This window comes from Gopherus evgoodei, chromosome 9 (assembly GCF_007399415.2).
Source record: "Gopherus evgoodei ecotype Sinaloan lineage chromosome 9, rGopEvg1_v1.p, whole genome shotgun sequence".
In the NCBI taxonomy this organism is placed as follows: Eukaryota; Metazoa; Chordata; order Testudines; family Testudinidae; genus Gopherus; species Gopherus evgoodei.
The window spans coordinates 22,725,794-22,742,856 of NC_044330.1; the positions used below are offsets into that span (position 1 = coordinate 22,725,794).

A 17,063-nucleotide genomic window follows, 5' to 3' on the forward strand; every position below is an offset into this window, starting at 1 on the left:
AAGTCTTACCTGGAAAACAATGAATAAAACATTCTAAGATATTTAAATTTATTTTTATAACACTCCAAAGAAAACAAATATAAACATAGACATATCATAATAATGCAATGGCTGCTGAGCTTCCCATTTTTAGGGTGTTCTAAAACGGGTCATTTGCATGTGCTATATGTGTTCAAGTAGATGCTCTATAAGAGCCAAGAGATTTTTTTTTAATTCACTGCTATAATAATTTCACTAAAAGTTAATTTTTTACCCTTTCTTACTGACAGTAATGTAGTCAAAAGTAAAAGAAGGTGTGTTTTTTCAATTACTTAAAACAAATGCTGTTGTTACATTTCTATAATGTGATTAAGTTGTCAACAGAAAAATGTTAATTATATATCATAACATACATCACAAAGTGGATAGTGTATCAGGAAAAATTGGTTACTCTCACCCACCTTTGGTTAACACCAATGCTAAATTGCTTGGCACCTTGCATCAGGAAGATCAACCTCCAGCACAATCGCTGTACTGATCTCTTTTTGTAAAACCAAAGTAATTGTAATTGTGTTAGTATTTTTTTTCAGCATGACAAGCTCATTTTTCTTTTATTCCAGGGCACTGGAACTAGCAGTGAAGCACAAGACACATGTTGACACAGTTTTGGGTTATCGACAAAAGTTCCTGGAGGACTTTGGTAAAAAAGAAACCAATAAGCGATTTTTGCAGTATGCAGAAGGTGTAAGTATTCTGTGGAAACTTAGCCCTACGTTTTCAAAAGGTCAGCTTGCATTTTGTGGTCACAATTTGTGCAAAAAACATTGCTCCTACATTTTTGCTTTAATTCAGCTGTGGATGTAAATCTTGGTCGTAACACACTGTTTATCTGACTGCAAGCACAAATTGAAAGCTTGATGTGGAACTAGTAACATTTGTGAATGCAATGTATTTGGGGGCATAAAATAAGTCTGCATAAATTTTGTATCCTGAAAACATGCAGGGGCTTTTATTTTGGGGCACACATTTTGTACATAAACAGGGACTTGGGTTGAAAATGTACCTTTTAATGTCTTCATTAACACATTGTATGAATATTAATAGTAACAGTCAATTTTTCTTCTGATTAACCTTACTAAGAGCCAATCATGAACTATTATACTATATATTATATATACACATATAATATATTTCATAGGCATACCGTTTCGCAGAATACCTATAATTCTAATTTTAGTTTAGAACAAAAATATCAACTTAATTGATTAATTGTGTAGTATTTGATATTTTTTTAAGGCCAGGAAGAGGAACTATTATGGTCAAAACCTTGCTGGAAGTGTAAAGTGGGAAGCCAAGTCACAAATCCACACAATTTGGGCTGAATCAATTTTTGCCTCTATTTATAATTTTTCAGACAGAATTATTGTCATCAATAGTATATCAACATATATTTATGCCTGACAATAAACAGATAAGATGGAACACGTAGGGGCCCAAGTTACTGAGTTGCAGGGTACTGGGAAGCCCTTCTCTACTTCATGATGGTCATCTCAGCCTCTGATCCCTGGTCTTTCAGTCGCAGTCCTTCAGTTTCTGGCCCTGTATTTCTTCAATTTGGGTCTTTTTTCACTTTGATTGCTGTACATTTCCACATTACAGATTTATTAGCTTTTCTCCAATCAGCCATAAACTTTGTCAAACATAATATGTACAATATGCACATACAAGTTCTTCAAGTGCTTGCACAAGTCCACTCCCATAAGGTGTGTGCATGTCCCAAGCATAGTTGCCAGAAATTTTTCCCCTAGCAGTGTCCGTCGGGTCGCCTCTTGCACTCTTGGGTGCCACATGCACATTGCTCCAGTAGAAAGGACCCTGAAAACCTTCAGTTCCTTCTTACCACCCATGACGATTGGAATCCTTCATTGCTTAGGCAATTCTTTCGTAGTGTTTTTTGATACCAGTTGTGTAAATAGTTGTTAATACTTAGAGTAGTTTTTAGTAGTTTTAGGTTTTAGATAGCTCGGACACTCCCACACTTAACTTGTGGGATCGTCTGCCTTCCCAGTGCCAGGGCATGCCTCAGTCACCAGGTTTCAAGCCCTGCGCTGCCTGCAGTAAGCCTATGTCTCTGAGTGACTCCCACTAGAGCTATCTCAAGTGCCTGGGGGAAGCTTATAGATAAGACCATTGCCAAATCTGCAGAAACTTCAGGCCCTGGACCAGTAAGGACTAAGAGGCCTGACTGAAGGTCCTCCCAATGGGAGGCAGTCTTAAGACCAGCTTCAGAACCATGCTCAGACTCAGCACCAAGCACCTCAGCTTTGGTGCTGAGCACTCCTCCATCTACCCAGGACTGTCAGCACTGATCGCCCTCCCTGGTGCTTAAGAAGAATCACCAAGAGGACACCAGGTCTCCAGTGCTAAAATGTAAGGAAGACAGGGAGAGAGTGATATCCGCGTCACACCACCCATCTCCCACAGCACCACAACATCAGGTGGCGGCAATTCCAGTGCCACAGCAAGCTCCTGGGACACCTACAAAGGAACAACCTCAGAGTAGACAATGCACCAGCCAGTTTATGGTGCCATCAACTCCCAAAGCGCTTCCAGTGGCCAGGGACCTTCTCAGCCTACGGTGGGTCAAGACTCGGCACCACTGGTGCCACCAAGTGGCAGAAAGCAACCCCTGAACCTCACCCGGTGCTGTGACCACTGTCTACGGGGAAGCCCCTGTTATCAGCCACAAGATTGCCTCATCTACTGTCTCTGACACCAAGCAGCATGGCTGTGCCTTGGTCTCTGCATCACAGCTCAGAGTCTTCTTTGGACTCAGAGTTTTGGTCATATTTCCCTCTTCTACATAACTGACATCATTGCTGTGTGGGCGTCCATACCATACCACAGCTCCGTCTTCTTCTTCGAGTGATTGCTCATATCCATTCCAGGTAGGTGTGTGCGCCGCGCGTGCACATTCGTTGGAAAACTTTTACCCTAGCAACTCAGTGGGCCGGCAGGTCGCCCCCTAGAGTGGCGCCATCATGGCGCTTGATATATACCCCTGCCGGCCCACCCGCTCCTCAGTTCCTTCTTACCACCCGTGTCAGTTGTTGGAACAGTGGAGCGCGGCTTAGCTGACCTCCACTTCCCTAGCTACTCGTAGTTCTCGTATATAGTTATGCAGTTATAATCCTTTTATATATATATTTGTATAGTTATACGTTTTTTTCTTTGCTAACATAGTTAGTTTAGTAATAGTTAGCGGGGTTCAGGAAGTAGCCCCTTCCATGAACCCGGTGCCGGAGCCCATGCACGGCTCACCGGGTTTTAAAATGGGCTCGGCCTGCCAGAAGCCGATGCCGAAGGGAGATCCACACGACTCCTGTTTGAAGTGCCTCAGGGAATCACACTTGACAGCTAAGTGCCCCATTGCAAGGCTTTTAAGCCGAGAACAAAAAGGAGCGGGACTTTCACTTACCTCTCCACCTTTGGCGCCGAGCGATGACCAAGCGGCTGGCAGAAGCGCCTCTTCGGCACCGGACCCCGTTGGTACTGCCAAGGCCTTTCGGCACCGGCCGTCGCCAGCACCGAAGTCGACTCGGCACCGCTCCCTTCCTCCGAGGTCGAGAAAGCCTACGATTCCTGCTGGTGCCTGACGGCTCCCCGGCACGCGCCGTGGTTGAGCCCCCTGCTCCTGCTGCTTCCGTGCCACCTGCATCGCAGCCAGAGAGCTCGTCTAAGTCGGATTGCCTGGCACCGACACCTGCAGAGGCACCGATGACATCGGCACCATCGATTCCAGTCCCCCAGGGCCATTGAATCCGGTGCCTGACAGCTCCCCGGCACGCGCCGTGGTCGAGCTTACTGCTCCTGCTGCTTCCGTGCCAACTGCACCGCAGCCAGAGAGCTCGTCTAAGTCGGATCGCCCGGCACCGACACCTGCTGAGGCACCGACGATGTCAGCACCGTCGATCCCGGTCCCACAAGGGCCATAGAATCCGGTGTCTGACGGCTCCCTGGCACGCGCCGTGGTTGAGCTACTGCTCCTGCAGCTTCCGTGCCAATGGCACCGCAGCCAGAGAGCTCGTCTAAGTCGGATCGCCCGGCACCGACACCTGCTGAGGCACCGACGACGTCGGCACCGTCAATCCCGGTCCCACAAGGGCCGTCGAATCCGGTGCCTGACAGCTCCCCAGTATGCACTGTGGTTGAGCCTGCTGTTCCCTCCACGCCGGAGACATTACCAATGGCGAGGGATCTCATTGCCATGACAGAGTCGATGCTGCCTGACCCTGGCATCGCCGGTGCGGGTAATACAGTCTCTTCATGTGACCGTCCTCTGTCAGCACAGCAGAGCGGCACCGTTCATGATCACGGTCCCGCAGACGCTGCAGGTCCTGTCGGCACGCCCGACACCACTTGCAGTCCCGGTGCTGTTTTCCTCATCGGTACTGGTCGCACTCGCCGCACCGGTCGGTATCCCGTTCGCCGACCCGCTATCGGCACCGTTCCGACTCCCGGCACTGCGACAGGTACCTTGACTCCTGTAGCCTCTCCCCGAGCCTCGAGATCTTGGTCGACCTCCCGGCACCGTTCTGGTTGCGGGTCTGGATCTTGTTCCAGGTACCGGTACACCTCCGGGTGCCGGTCCCCGGTGCCGAGTTGGGGAAGGTCCGATAGAGTCAGAGACTCTGCCTGTGCCTTCTTTTAGTACGTCCATGTCCATCCAGACACGCATCCGTGTCATCCCACATGCGCAGATCTTATGCTCAGGACCAAGATTCTGATATGATGGCCAGTGGGCGCCAGCCCCGAAACCGAAAGAGGCTTGGCGAATGAACCTGCTTGGCCGCCAGGTGTACTCTGCAGAGGCCCTGCAGCTCTGGGTAGCAAAGCAACAAGCCTTGCTTAGCTGCTATAATTATAGCACCTGGGTGAAGGTAGTTTAGTTTATGGAGTTTCTCCCTCAAAACTCCCGCCAAGAGTTTGCTGCCGTCTTGGAGGACGGGGGAAAAAGGTACCCAGAGCGTCCCTCCAGGCCTCGTTGGACGCAGCAGACTCTGCAGCCAGGACTCTGGCCTTTGGTGTCGCCATGAGGTGCATCTCATGGCTTCAGGTTTCAAACCTCCAGCCGGAGCTGCAGTATGCCATTCAGGATTTACCCTTTGTTGGTAAAGGCCTCTTTGCGGCAAAGACAGTCCCAGGCTGCAAAGCCTGATGGACAATAGGGTCCTAATGCGCTCTCTCAGCATGCATATGCCAGCGACCAAACGCAGGCCTTTCTGTCCCCAGCCACCATACTCTGTGCCTAGCCAGAGACAGGACTTTGGCAAACGGCGAGGCCAAGGTGGTCGCAGACGAACGTCAGGACCCCTAAAGAGCCAAGGTCAAGGTCCCTCGCAATTACCACTGGGCCCAAAGACGAACCTTCCAAGGTGCGCCTGAGGGCGGTGTACCAGTCACAGGCCGGGATCCCAATCCCGCTTTCTCCTGGCGTGGCCCCAGTTAATTTCAGATCGCTGGGTCCTGCGCACGGTGGAGCATAGGTACCACCTCTAATTTGTTCCAGCCCTGTCCCCCTTCAGGGACCCCTCTCACGAGCAATTCCTCGTACAAGAGGTGCAGACGCCGACTGACGAAAGGGGCAAGGGGGTTTACTCCCGTTATGCCCTAGTCCCCCACTCGAACGGAGGTCTCAGACCTTCCTAGTCCTGCACGGACTCAACCGGTTTAGGATAAGGTTGAAGTTCCGCACGGTATCCCTGGGAACCATTATTCCATCCTTGCCTCCTGGGGGCTACTATGCCGCCCTTGATATGAAGGACGCGTTCTTTCGCAACGCCATCTTCCCTCCGCACAGGAGATACCTCCGCTTTCTAGCCAACTGTCAGTACTTCTGGTTTACGGCCATAGTCGCCGCCTACCTTCGCTGATGTCGGATATGCGTTTTTCCGTATCTGGACGATTCGCTTATCCGAGGAGACTCTGAGACACAAACCACTCAGCGCGTGGGCATCGTCACGGTCTTATTCACAGGTCAAGGCCTGATGATTACTATAGAGCAATCCACTCTGGTTCCCACGCAGAGGTTGGGCTTCCTGGGGGCTATCCTAGTCTCCTACCTAGCCGGAGCCTGCTTATCACAACTGCGGTTTTAGGCGATGGCAACAATCATCTGAGGTCTGCAGGCTTTCCCAATGACCTCGGCTCGTACTTGTCTCAGTCTCCTGGGTCCATGGCTGCCCGCAAGTTTGTAACCAAACACGCCAAGCTCCGCCTCCGTCCTCTCCAAGTCCGGCTCACCTCGGCGTACCACCCGGACAGGGAGCCAATGGTCATGGTAGTCACCGTTCCCTCGAGCACCTTAGGCTCCCTAGAGTGGTGGCTAACTCCCTCCCTGGTGTGGGCAGGGATGCGGTTCCATCCGCCCCAGCCCTCACTGCCCCTGACGACGGACGCGTCATCTCTCTGCTCGAGTGCTCATGGTCACTTCCGAGCTTAAGGCCTTTGGCCTTCTCGGGAGCTGGCATTCCACATCAATGCCCCAAAAATGAGAGTAGTCCGCCTGGCGTGCCAGGGGTTCCAGCGGCAGCTGCGAGGCCGTGGTATCTCGGTGTTTACAGCCAACACAACGGCCATGTGCTTCATAAATAACCAGGGAGGGACATGGTCCTCCCCCTTTTGTCAGGAGGCCATCCATTTCCGGGAGTTTTGCATGGCCCACTCGATGGAGCTGGTGACGTCCTTTCTCCCAGGCGTTCGGAACGTCTTGGCGCTTTGACTCAGCAGGTCTTTCCTGTCTTACGAGTGATCACTCTGCCCCATGTGAGACGTTCTGCTTTCCAGAAGTGGAGATGTTTCCTCACATAGACCTGTTCGCTCACTGCGAGAGCAGAAAATGCCAGATGTTCTGCTCCTTCCAAGGTCTCTCCTCGGGATCGATCTTGGACGCATTCCTGATGCCGTGGAAAGGCCAACTCCGTTATGCCTTCCCACTGTTCCCACTGGTTCATTAGGTCCTGCTCTAACTCCGCAGGGGCAGAGCGCGCATCATCATGATCACTCCAGAGTGGTCCAGGCAGCACTGATATACCACGTTGCTCGGCCTGTCAGTAACCGACCCAATTACCCTGCCACCCCACCCAGACCTCCACTCAGGGCAACGACAGGCTTCGTCACCCGGACCTGCAGCCTCTTCGCCTCACGGTGTGGCTGCTGCGTAACTGAGCCGGGGTGACAGGAAGCCTTCCCCCTGGTCAACGTACCGGGCCGAGTGGAAGCGTTTCTTCTACAGCTGCAATACGCTCGATCTTGCTCCTGCTGAGGTCTCGATCCCCTCTATTTGGCCTGCCTCTGGCCTTCAGCGGCAGGACCTGGCGGTATCATCGCTGAGGATACACTCAGCAGCCATCTCTACCTTCCAGCAGGCTAAGGTGGACGTTCCGTGTACTCACGCTCTATGGGTTCGAGGCCCCTCAAGGGCTTGGAGCGCTTGCACTCTCGGGTGCGCCGCCCAGCCCCAACCTGGGACCTCAACCTAGTTTTAAACAGATTTATGTCTCCCCCATTCGAGCCGTTCATGACCGGCCCTCTGCTATACCTGTCTTGGACGACAACTTTCCTCGTAGCTGTTACATTGGCCAGATGGGTCTCCGAGCTCAGAGCTCTTACGGTGGTTCCGCCGTACACTAGGTTTCCAAAGACAAGGTGCAGTTATGACCGCACCCGGCTTTCCTCCCTAAGGTGGTTTCGGCCTTTCATGTTACCCACAGCTCAACGCAATGGGCACAACCATTGCACTCCTTGGACATCTGTGGAGTGCTCACATTTATATTGCGCTGACAGAACCATTTCGTAAGGTGCCCCAACTCTGTCACGGTAGTGGACCAAAGGGAGGGCTTGCTTGTTTTCCTCTCAGAGGATCTCATCTTGGGTGATGGCGTACATCCGCACTTGTTATGATTTGGCTCATATTTCCCCAAGCCACATCATCGTACATTCTACCAGGGCTCAGGCTTCATCTGCCTCCTTGCTGGCTCGTGTTCCTACCCACGAGATCTGTCGCGCAGCTCCATTGGTCCTCGGTCCATACCTTTGCTTCGCAGTATGCCCTGGTTCAACAGTCAAGAGATGCTGTAGCCTCTGGCTCAGCAGTTTTCATTCTGCCACATTTCACTCCGACCCCCCGCCTACGTAAGGCTTGGGAATCACCTACCTGGAATGGATATGAGCAATCACTCGAAGAAGAAAAGACGGTTACTCACCTTTGTAACTGTTGTTCTTCGAGATGTGTTGCTCATATCCATTCCACACCCGCCCTCCTTCCCCACTGTCGGAGTAGCCGGCAAGAAGGAACTGAGGAGCGGGTGGGCCGGCAGGGGTATATATCAAGCGCCATGATGGCGCCACTCTAGGGGGCGACCTGCCGGCCCACTGAGTTGCTAGGGTAAAAGTTTTCTGATGAATGTGCATGCGCGGCGCACACACCTACCTGGAATGGATATGAGCAACACATCTCGAAGAACAACAGTTACAAAGGTGAGTAACTGTCTTTTCCGTGTTACCACAGGGTCCATGGGATCCACTGACGATACAATGGCCTTTTGGAACCCTTGAGAGTTTCCCCTTCCTTGGGGCACCCCCTCAAGACACTCATACTCCATTGTTTCGGAGGTAAGAGCACCCCTGGCACCACTCAGGGAGATCCAGATCCAGACTTCAATACTGAGCACAGTACCAAGTCTCAGGGGGAAGCCCACTGGGCCTTGGTGGTTGCCAAGGACATACAAAGGCCCTGCAGCCTGTCTTGTCCTCTCCAGATGAGACACAAGTGACAGCAGGGGTCTCCCCTATGCAAGATGACCACAAGGCATACCAGGACTTGTTAAAGTGGGTAGCCTCAATTTGGATGTCCAAGCAGAGGTTGTTGAGGAGATTGTGCATGGCCTCCTAGACATCTTATCACCAATAGGAGCCTCTAGAGTGGTCATACCTCTTTATGATGCCATCATGACCGATCAAAGCACTGTGGCAAACCGCCGCCTCTCTCCATCTGACAGCAAAGTGCACAGAACACAAGTATTTTGTACCAGCCAAGGGGTACTAATTCTCTTTTTCTCACCCTCCCCAGGATCCCTGGTTTTTGTGGCCACCAATGAGAGGGGCCACCAGGGACAGAGGGCTCTTACACTAAGGCAAAGGCATATTCCACAGGGGGCCTTTAACTTCTCATAGCAAACCAGCATGATGACATTCAAGGACCTTCTCCCAAAGGACTACATACAGGAGTTTTCCTCTCTTGTCAAGGAAAGGGAAACTGTGGCTCATGCCTCCCTGCAGGCAACTCTGGATGCTGCTGATTCTGCAGCCAGATTAATGGCCACTGCAGTGACAATGCGTAGGAGTTCGTGGTTGCAGTCCTCGGGGCTGCCTAACAAAGTGCAACAAATTATTCAGGACCTCCTGTTTGAGAGAACAGTGCTTTTTTGGGAGCAAAAGGAGGGCAAGCTGCATGGCCTCAAGGACTCAAAAGCAACTTTGAAATCACTGGGACTGTACATGCCAGCAGGGTCAAGAAAGCATTATAGGCTACAACAGACAGGCCACTACTTCTAACAGTCTCCTAGGCAGGACCAACATAGGAGGAAAAACAGGGGGGTTTAAATGCTGACCTTCTCCCCTGTCCTCATCAGCAGGTCCCACTGAACCCAAACCCAGACACTTGGGATCGTCAAAACGAGTGTTTTGATAAGATGCTTGAGGTAGGCACTGCTATTCTCCTGCATCAGATCCAGCTGCCCCCTTATTATCCAGCCGCCTTTCCCACTTCTTGGATTCCTGGACTCAGATCCCGTCAGACCGCTGTGTCCTCAACACAATAGCACATCTGGTGCTCCCAATGACCAGTCCTGCCTTTACAATTGTCTCTTCAGCTTATCTTGGAGCACCTGAAACAACCTGGAACATCAGTCAAGGTTCACCTACTGGCCATTTCTGCCTTCCATCCCAAGGTGGACAGCTAATCAGTTCTGTCCTATGAAAAGGTCATCCAATTTCTCAAAGGCTTCGAAAGGTCAAAGATCCTTTACACACACCTCTGCCCGGGACTTGATCCTCATCCTATCCAAACTCATAGGGCCTCCATTTGAACCTTAGCATCATGCTCATTGTTACGCCTTTCTGGCGGCCATCACATCGGCCAGAAGAATCTCAGAGATCCAGGCCCTCACATCAGAGCCTCCATACGTGATCTTTTTTAAGGACAAGATACAGCTGCGGCCACACTATCATTTCTTCCTAAAGTCATCTCACAGTTCCAGTGGAGTCAAGCAATCTTTTTACCAGTATTTTACCCTAAGCTGCATGCAAACAGAGAAGAAAAGCATCTCCACTCACAGGATTACTGGAGTGCCTTAGCTTTTTACTTTCATGGACCAAGCGGTTCTGCAGATCTTTGCAACTATTTATAGCGATAGCAGAAAGAATGAAAGGTCTCCCCATTGCTGCACAGAGACTCTCTTCATGGATTTTATGAGTTCACAAAAATTCCACCCCTGGCTATCCTTACGACTCACTCTACAAGATGCCAAGCCTCCTCCACGGCTTTCCTAGCACAAGTTCCGATTCAGGAGATCTGCAGGACAGCAACCTGGTCATCATTCACACATTCATGATGCACTATGCCACTGTTTAACAGGCTAGAGAGAATGCTGGCTTTGGCCGAGCACTTTTGCAGTCAGCCTGTCCTTGAACTCTGAACCCATCTCCTATACAACTGCTTATGAGTCACCTATTTGGGAATGGACATGAGAGAGCACTCAAAAAAGAAAAAATGGTTACTAACATTTCCATACCTACTGTTATTCAAGATGTGTTGTACATGTCCATTCCAAGACCTACCTTCCATCCTCTCTTCAGAGAAGGTCAGCAAGAAGAAACTGAGGGGGAATGAGATCGGCAGGGTCCTTTACACTAGCACCATATGTACGCAGCACCAGAGGGCACTAGAGCCAACCCGAAGGATACCGCTAGAGGGGAAATTTCTGGCAACTGAGCTCGGGCTGTGCACACACCTATTTGGGAATGGACATGTGCAATACATCTTGAAGAACAATGGTTATGGAAAGGTTAGTAAACATAGTTTTATACAAATTTTGTTGTTTACACTATTTTCATGTCATTATGCTTTCATGTCACCTCACTTTTTTCCCCAGTAAAGATACTTTTAGCATTACATTTCTGTATTTATTATACTAATTAACTTTCCTTTTATCTAAATCTTCCAGCATAATAACAAAACATTACCTTTGTCCTATCAACAGTAAGCATTATCTAAGCGAGTCTGTGTAAATGAAAAATTGACAAAACACCATCCCTACCAGGCAAAAGTTAAGCCAAGACCTTGGGACAAGTATTACCCCATCCAAACATATTCACTATCCATAGTTATAAACTATTAAAATAGAAAAACCCTATTATCATAACCTTTAGATTTTATTTGAACAGGGATGTTATGGTGGCATTTAATGTCAACATTTTTTTCTCTTCTCCAAATATGGGTTTTCAGGGGACTTTCTACTCTCCAGCATCTTGTTTATAAATTATTAAAAGGCCATGTCACTAATTTTGCTCATTGCATTTTCAAGGTGCTTTTTATTTTAATTTAGTTCAGGATTTTTTTGTATTTAATTGTTCCCCAACAAGGTAAAAGGTTATTTTTCAAGTTCCTCTACATAATCCCACTGCATAGGATGCACTGACAGTGCAACTTGGACAGTGGAACCTTCTGATAGTAGTGCCTGGTGGTGCACTGTCATGCCCCCTTCTAACCCTCACCTGGATGGTCCTGAATGATCGGAGACCCAGGCTATGGAAGGGAGCACTGCACTCCAGCAACCTCAATTTCTTCCAGCTGCTTCAACTGACAAATCAGAAATTCCATCTGCGTTCTTGGCCCAGATTTTTTGCTTTGATAGTGCCTACTACACTTTTAGCATAGATTTGCCTAGTTTTTTGGTGTAAATAGTTAGCTTTTAGCATTTCAGTGATTAGGTTTTATTTCTTTAATAAACAAACCAAATTTTTGAGTAGTTCATATGACTTCAGTTCCACTATTAAAATCTAGTGGTGGATCCAACAATCAAGAAACCTGGTTGTAAGAAGTGGGCTTCTTGCCCTGCAGTCTTTCTGGCATCAGATGCTTACATAAGATGCCCAGCCTACCTTGGGAAGGAACGTTCTTCTTCAAGATGCTCTATCTGCAGTACTTTGACGCCTAAAGAGAAGCAGAACAGACTATAAGTGCTAGCATTGCAGGAGACTTTGGCAGCCAAGCTCTCTGGATCCAGAACATTTCTTGGATCCCTGAGTGAACATAGACCAGATTTGGCCCCTGATACTTCTGGAAAGAATAGGCAGCAGAGACCTCTGCAGAAGGTACTGTCTTCTATTCCAAGCTCCAAGAAACCTGTGGTATCTAAAAAGGATCATAAACCATCAGATCTGAAATAAAAAGGTAGAGAAAGAACACCATCAGTGACAGCCTCAGAGCCAGTCCAGGAAAGTGACCCCCTTGGATTTGGGAATTTCGGTGCTGGAAAAAGACTCACTGCTCAGAAAGATCTCTGTTAGGAGAGCCAACATGCACTTAAGAGATGTTCCAGGTCAGTCTTCTACAAATCCTAAAATGGCAGATCCGAAATCAAGAACAAAAGATCCTGATCATCTAACAAAGCAGACAGCTGTTATTATAAATACACCAGATCTGCTTCTGTATTTTCAAGCCTCCTGGGCAACTTACCATGACAGCAGTAGCTCAGATCAACCAGGCAGATCTGTAACCTCAACGTATGTTGGATCTTGAAGACAGCAATAATGACTCAGGAGGCAAACAGGATTTTTTCGGATTCCCCAATACTGTTCCTTCTTCTCCAGAGAAAAGAAAGATGGAAGAGATATGTCTCACTGCCCCTCTCACCACCTAAGACTCTCTCAGGCTCTCCTGAAAAGATGCTATTGTCCTTTTTCATACTGCACCCAAGACCACTGATCTCTCTTATACTGTTGAGTTCAGATCTGCAGTCCGATGTGGAATCTGAACAACTGAGTCAGTTACCTTACGTGACATGTCATAAGGAAAAGCATGCCGCTAAGAAAACATTTTGAGAGGATACCTACTGTGGCAGATAGTAGGAGCTGGACATGGATTGCTGGGTGGATTAACAGTATCCGTATGTGCTAGATGGATCTATTGGACCTCCCCCAGATATTTCCAGGACCTGGATCACACCTACTCTAGCACAAACATTTCTCCTCCAAGAGCTCCAGGAACACCCCGAGCACTGGCTCTGCGCTCTGCTGCAGAGCCTCCTATGAATTTTTTCTTAAAATGCACACAGTCAATAATGTAGGTGAGTTCAGATATTCATTAATGTAGATCAAGATGCTGTAGCTCAGTCTGAAATAGGAAAGTGATGTCCTTATTGATAGATGGGCATAAATATATAAAAAGAGTAATTAAAAATGGACAGTTCATAGGAGGAGACAAAACAAAATAGAAAGACAGTCCTCAAATTCATACAAGTGCTTGAAAACCAAGAGAACAGAATAGGATTCTAGTTCTGACAGTTCAGGCAAAATAAGTTGAGCTGCATTACAGGCAAACATGAACAGTGCCAGCTTTGATGGAGGTTAAGAAATGGCTTATCCATTTAAGAATCAACTTGAAAGTTATTCATCTGTTCAGTATTGCAGTATTCATATTTTCACTGAACTAGGAAACTGCCACAGGATAATATTTTTCTGCCACTAAAGAAATTCCAATACAAAACCTGAAACATTTATCATCAAAGCAGAATTCAAGTATCAACAATGTTATTTCTATTATATCAGATGACTAATATAGATGCCTCAATTTGTTTGATGGACTTTGGTGTAGTAGCAAGAAGTTGCTCAATGTACCATGAGCAAGTGGCTGCATTCTGATTGATTTGACAAATAGATTTTATTCATTTTTAAGCTGAAAGATGCCCAGTAGGCTCATCTAAGTTTATTTTCCATTGTTGAATATTTTCTCACCATATATGAGTTTTTAAAACAGTGAAACCTCACTTTAACATGATGATTGGGGTCTAAAAAATTGGATTGCAATAAATGCGGGGTCCTGGTATAGCGAGGTTTACCATTTCAAGCTGGTCAATTTCAAACTGGTCAGTTTCTCTTGGGCAGAAAAGGACTTGCGTTTGCGAACTGCCCATAACAGTAACTGAAAGGGTGCAGCTCCAGCAGCGGGGGATCTCAGCCATGCAGCGAGAGAGGGAAACACTTGGGGAGAGCAGGGGAGATGTGCAAGGGGCAGAGGAAGTGCGAGGAGCCGCTGGGGAGAACGGCTCTTTTCGCCAAAAGAAGAAGCAGGGCTAGTGGGGAAGAGGCAGTGGGGAAGGCACTTTTTGTTTTGTTTTTTTTCCTTTGGCGGCGCTCCAGCCTCTTTTATTTCTTTTTTGCGCTTCCGCGGCGCTCCGGACGCTTTTTTTTTTTTCCTTGGAGCGGCTGGAGCCACCTTATGATCGCCTTATATCCAAATTCACGATATTGTGGGGCACGTTATAGCGGGATTTCCCTGTATTTGTTGAAAAGTATCAAGTTTGTTTCATTTCAAAGGCAGGAACCTCCAATAGCATACTGTTCATTAGATATTGACTATAGAAGAGAGCCACCAACTGATACACACATGTAACTTGCATTAGCATTAATGGTAGTTATATGTTTGCATCAAGTGGAGACCTATATAATGACAGAGCAGATCACTTTGTGACTTGTACCTTCATACTGTTGCTCATTAGTACGTATTTAATATAATGTTAACACTTACCTACTATCTTTCCTGTTCTTACAGTTGGAAGTTGATTGGGACAAAATCAAGGCCAAAATAGAGATGGAAATTGCTAAAGAAAGAGAACGAGCTGCAGCCACTCCAGCAGTCAGAGCCAGTGTAACTGTACAGCACTAAATACAGTGCTGGTCATATTAAATAGCTATTTGACTACACATTTGCTGTATCAGTATACTGATAAATCCAAGGATTATCATTTTCCAGGGAGTAGGCTATGGAAGTTAAAGCTCTGAAATTAGTTAATTTTTGTTGAATGTTGGACAATGAGCAGAACTGTATTCATATGTGTGTAGGACAGTTATGATCTATGCGCCCCATCATGCTTTCCTTACTCTTGTGAGGAGTCCCAGTGAAGTCAGTGGAACTGCTTGTGTGAGAAAGAGAGCAAGATTGACTTCTGTCTTCCCATTATTTAACTGTTCAACTTTTCATACCCTTTAAAGTAAAAATATGCAGTCTTGGATATCAGGATTTAGGCACTGAAATGCATGTTTAAGCACCTAAATAAGTGGTCTGATTTTCAGCAACTGTGGGGTACAGATATACAGCACTTCTGAAAAGCAGGCCAACTGGTTAAATGCCTTAAGATGCATGTAGGTACCTAACTTTAGGCACCTAATGTGAAAAATGTGAACCTAAGTTTATAACTGGCAAAGGAATGTTTCATTTGTGGTTACATAGATTGCTGCATGACAGCACAGTCCCAGTGCTGAAATATTTTCCAGTAATACATATCTGTTATTTCAGATAAATTCAGCACCTGAGATTGATTGCAAACATATGCAAAAAAAAGGGTAGCTGTTGGATAAAAAACTTCTAAATCTTAAATGAATTATTTTGTAATAATCTAAAATACTGTGTAACATTCTTTGAATTTTGTTTGAATTAGCAGAAAGTCAACTTTCTGCAAATATCCAGTATATGATTGGCAACAGTGTTCTGCATTTCCTTAATGGTTAGAATGTCCCATCCACTTAGAAGAAAAACTTTTCATGTTTGCACTAGGTCCAGTTCACTTGATTGTGTATTGGAGTTAAACATACGCCATTTCACCAAAATATTATTTTCTCTCTTTCCTGTTGAAATAATTGGGGCTGCGTGCATATGGATCTGTCTGCATGATCTCTTTGCAATATTGGGATATTAGTCTATAACTGGTTATTGAAGGACATTAAAATAATTCTGCATAACATTTCTTTCACATATGAACACTAAAAATTGTGTGCGTTCTGTGAGAATCTTTAACTGGTTTAATATTTGTTTTGTAAATCATTATGTAGCAAATATCAATTTTCTGCATATTCTATAACATGCTTAATACAAAATTAAAATAAAATACTTTTTATATCAATTAGATGATGTATCTCGTTGATTTTACCATATTGTTAAATAAAAAAGGCAATTCTATCTGAGTACCTACAATCCATGTAAAATTTCCAGTCCTCCAGTGTGCTGAGCACCTCCTTCAGAGTGAACCCCTCTGTCTTGTGTATGACTTGCAAGAGGCACTGAGCACTTGCAGGAATGAGCCCAAAATATCAGTCATAGCAAATGTTTAATGTTAATTGTATCACTCTGTGAAAAGTATTCACCAACAGGTGGTAGGGTGTTTTTGTCTTTTAATAATTTTCCTGTGTGAGTTCATTCAAGAGCATAGTGATTATCCAGTGCACCAACGGTGCCAATAACAACCATGTGGGGGACACTAAACAGTCACTATGCTCTCAAATGAACTCACACACGAAAATGATAAAAGACAAATTATCCTATCACCTGTGGGTGAACACTTTTCACAAAGCAATCACTCTATATCTGACCTATCAGACTTTATTCATCCTTAAAGGAAACCTGCACAACACTTTCAAAAGATGAGCCTGGGAGCCTAAATTTATAACTTTACTAGACATTAAAAATCATGGACTGAATAGAGACATGGATTTATGGCTTATTACAACAATCTATAACCCATTACAAATCCCCACCCAGGTGCGTCTGCCCACTTCCTTTCCCCCCAGTGACTGGAGGGATGTTAACAGACCACTTCAACTTGAGTTGTACCTTGAAATACATGTTAACTACCTATGCTAAACAATGTGTTCCACTTTGTATTTAGTGTGATGCTCTGAGTATGTTTCCCAGATCAGAGGAAGATCTGTGTAAGCCAGAAAGTGTGTCTCTCTCACGAACAGAAGTT

At 46.6% G+C, this 17,063-nt stretch overlaps 1 protein-coding gene across 5 annotated transcripts in view; it reads left to right on the forward strand.

Annotated features, from left to right (window-relative positions):
• Nucleotides 1-16,223, forward strand: part of IFT80 (intraflagellar transport 80) — a 161,443-nt gene extending 145,220 nt beyond the window's left edge. For all 5 annotated transcript variants that reach the window (XM_030574965.1, XM_030574964.1, XM_030574967.1 and 2 more), the window contains 2 exons: nucleotides 600-723; nucleotides 14,873-16,223. In XM_030574965.1, the coding sequence (XP_030430825.1) occupies nucleotides 600-723; nucleotides 14,873-14,986 (238 nt within the window). In that variant the 3' untranslated portion in view covers nucleotides 14,987-16,223. The remainder of the gene's footprint in view (nucleotides 1-599; nucleotides 724-14,872) is intronic.
• Nucleotides 16,224-17,063: the final 840 nt, after the last annotated feature.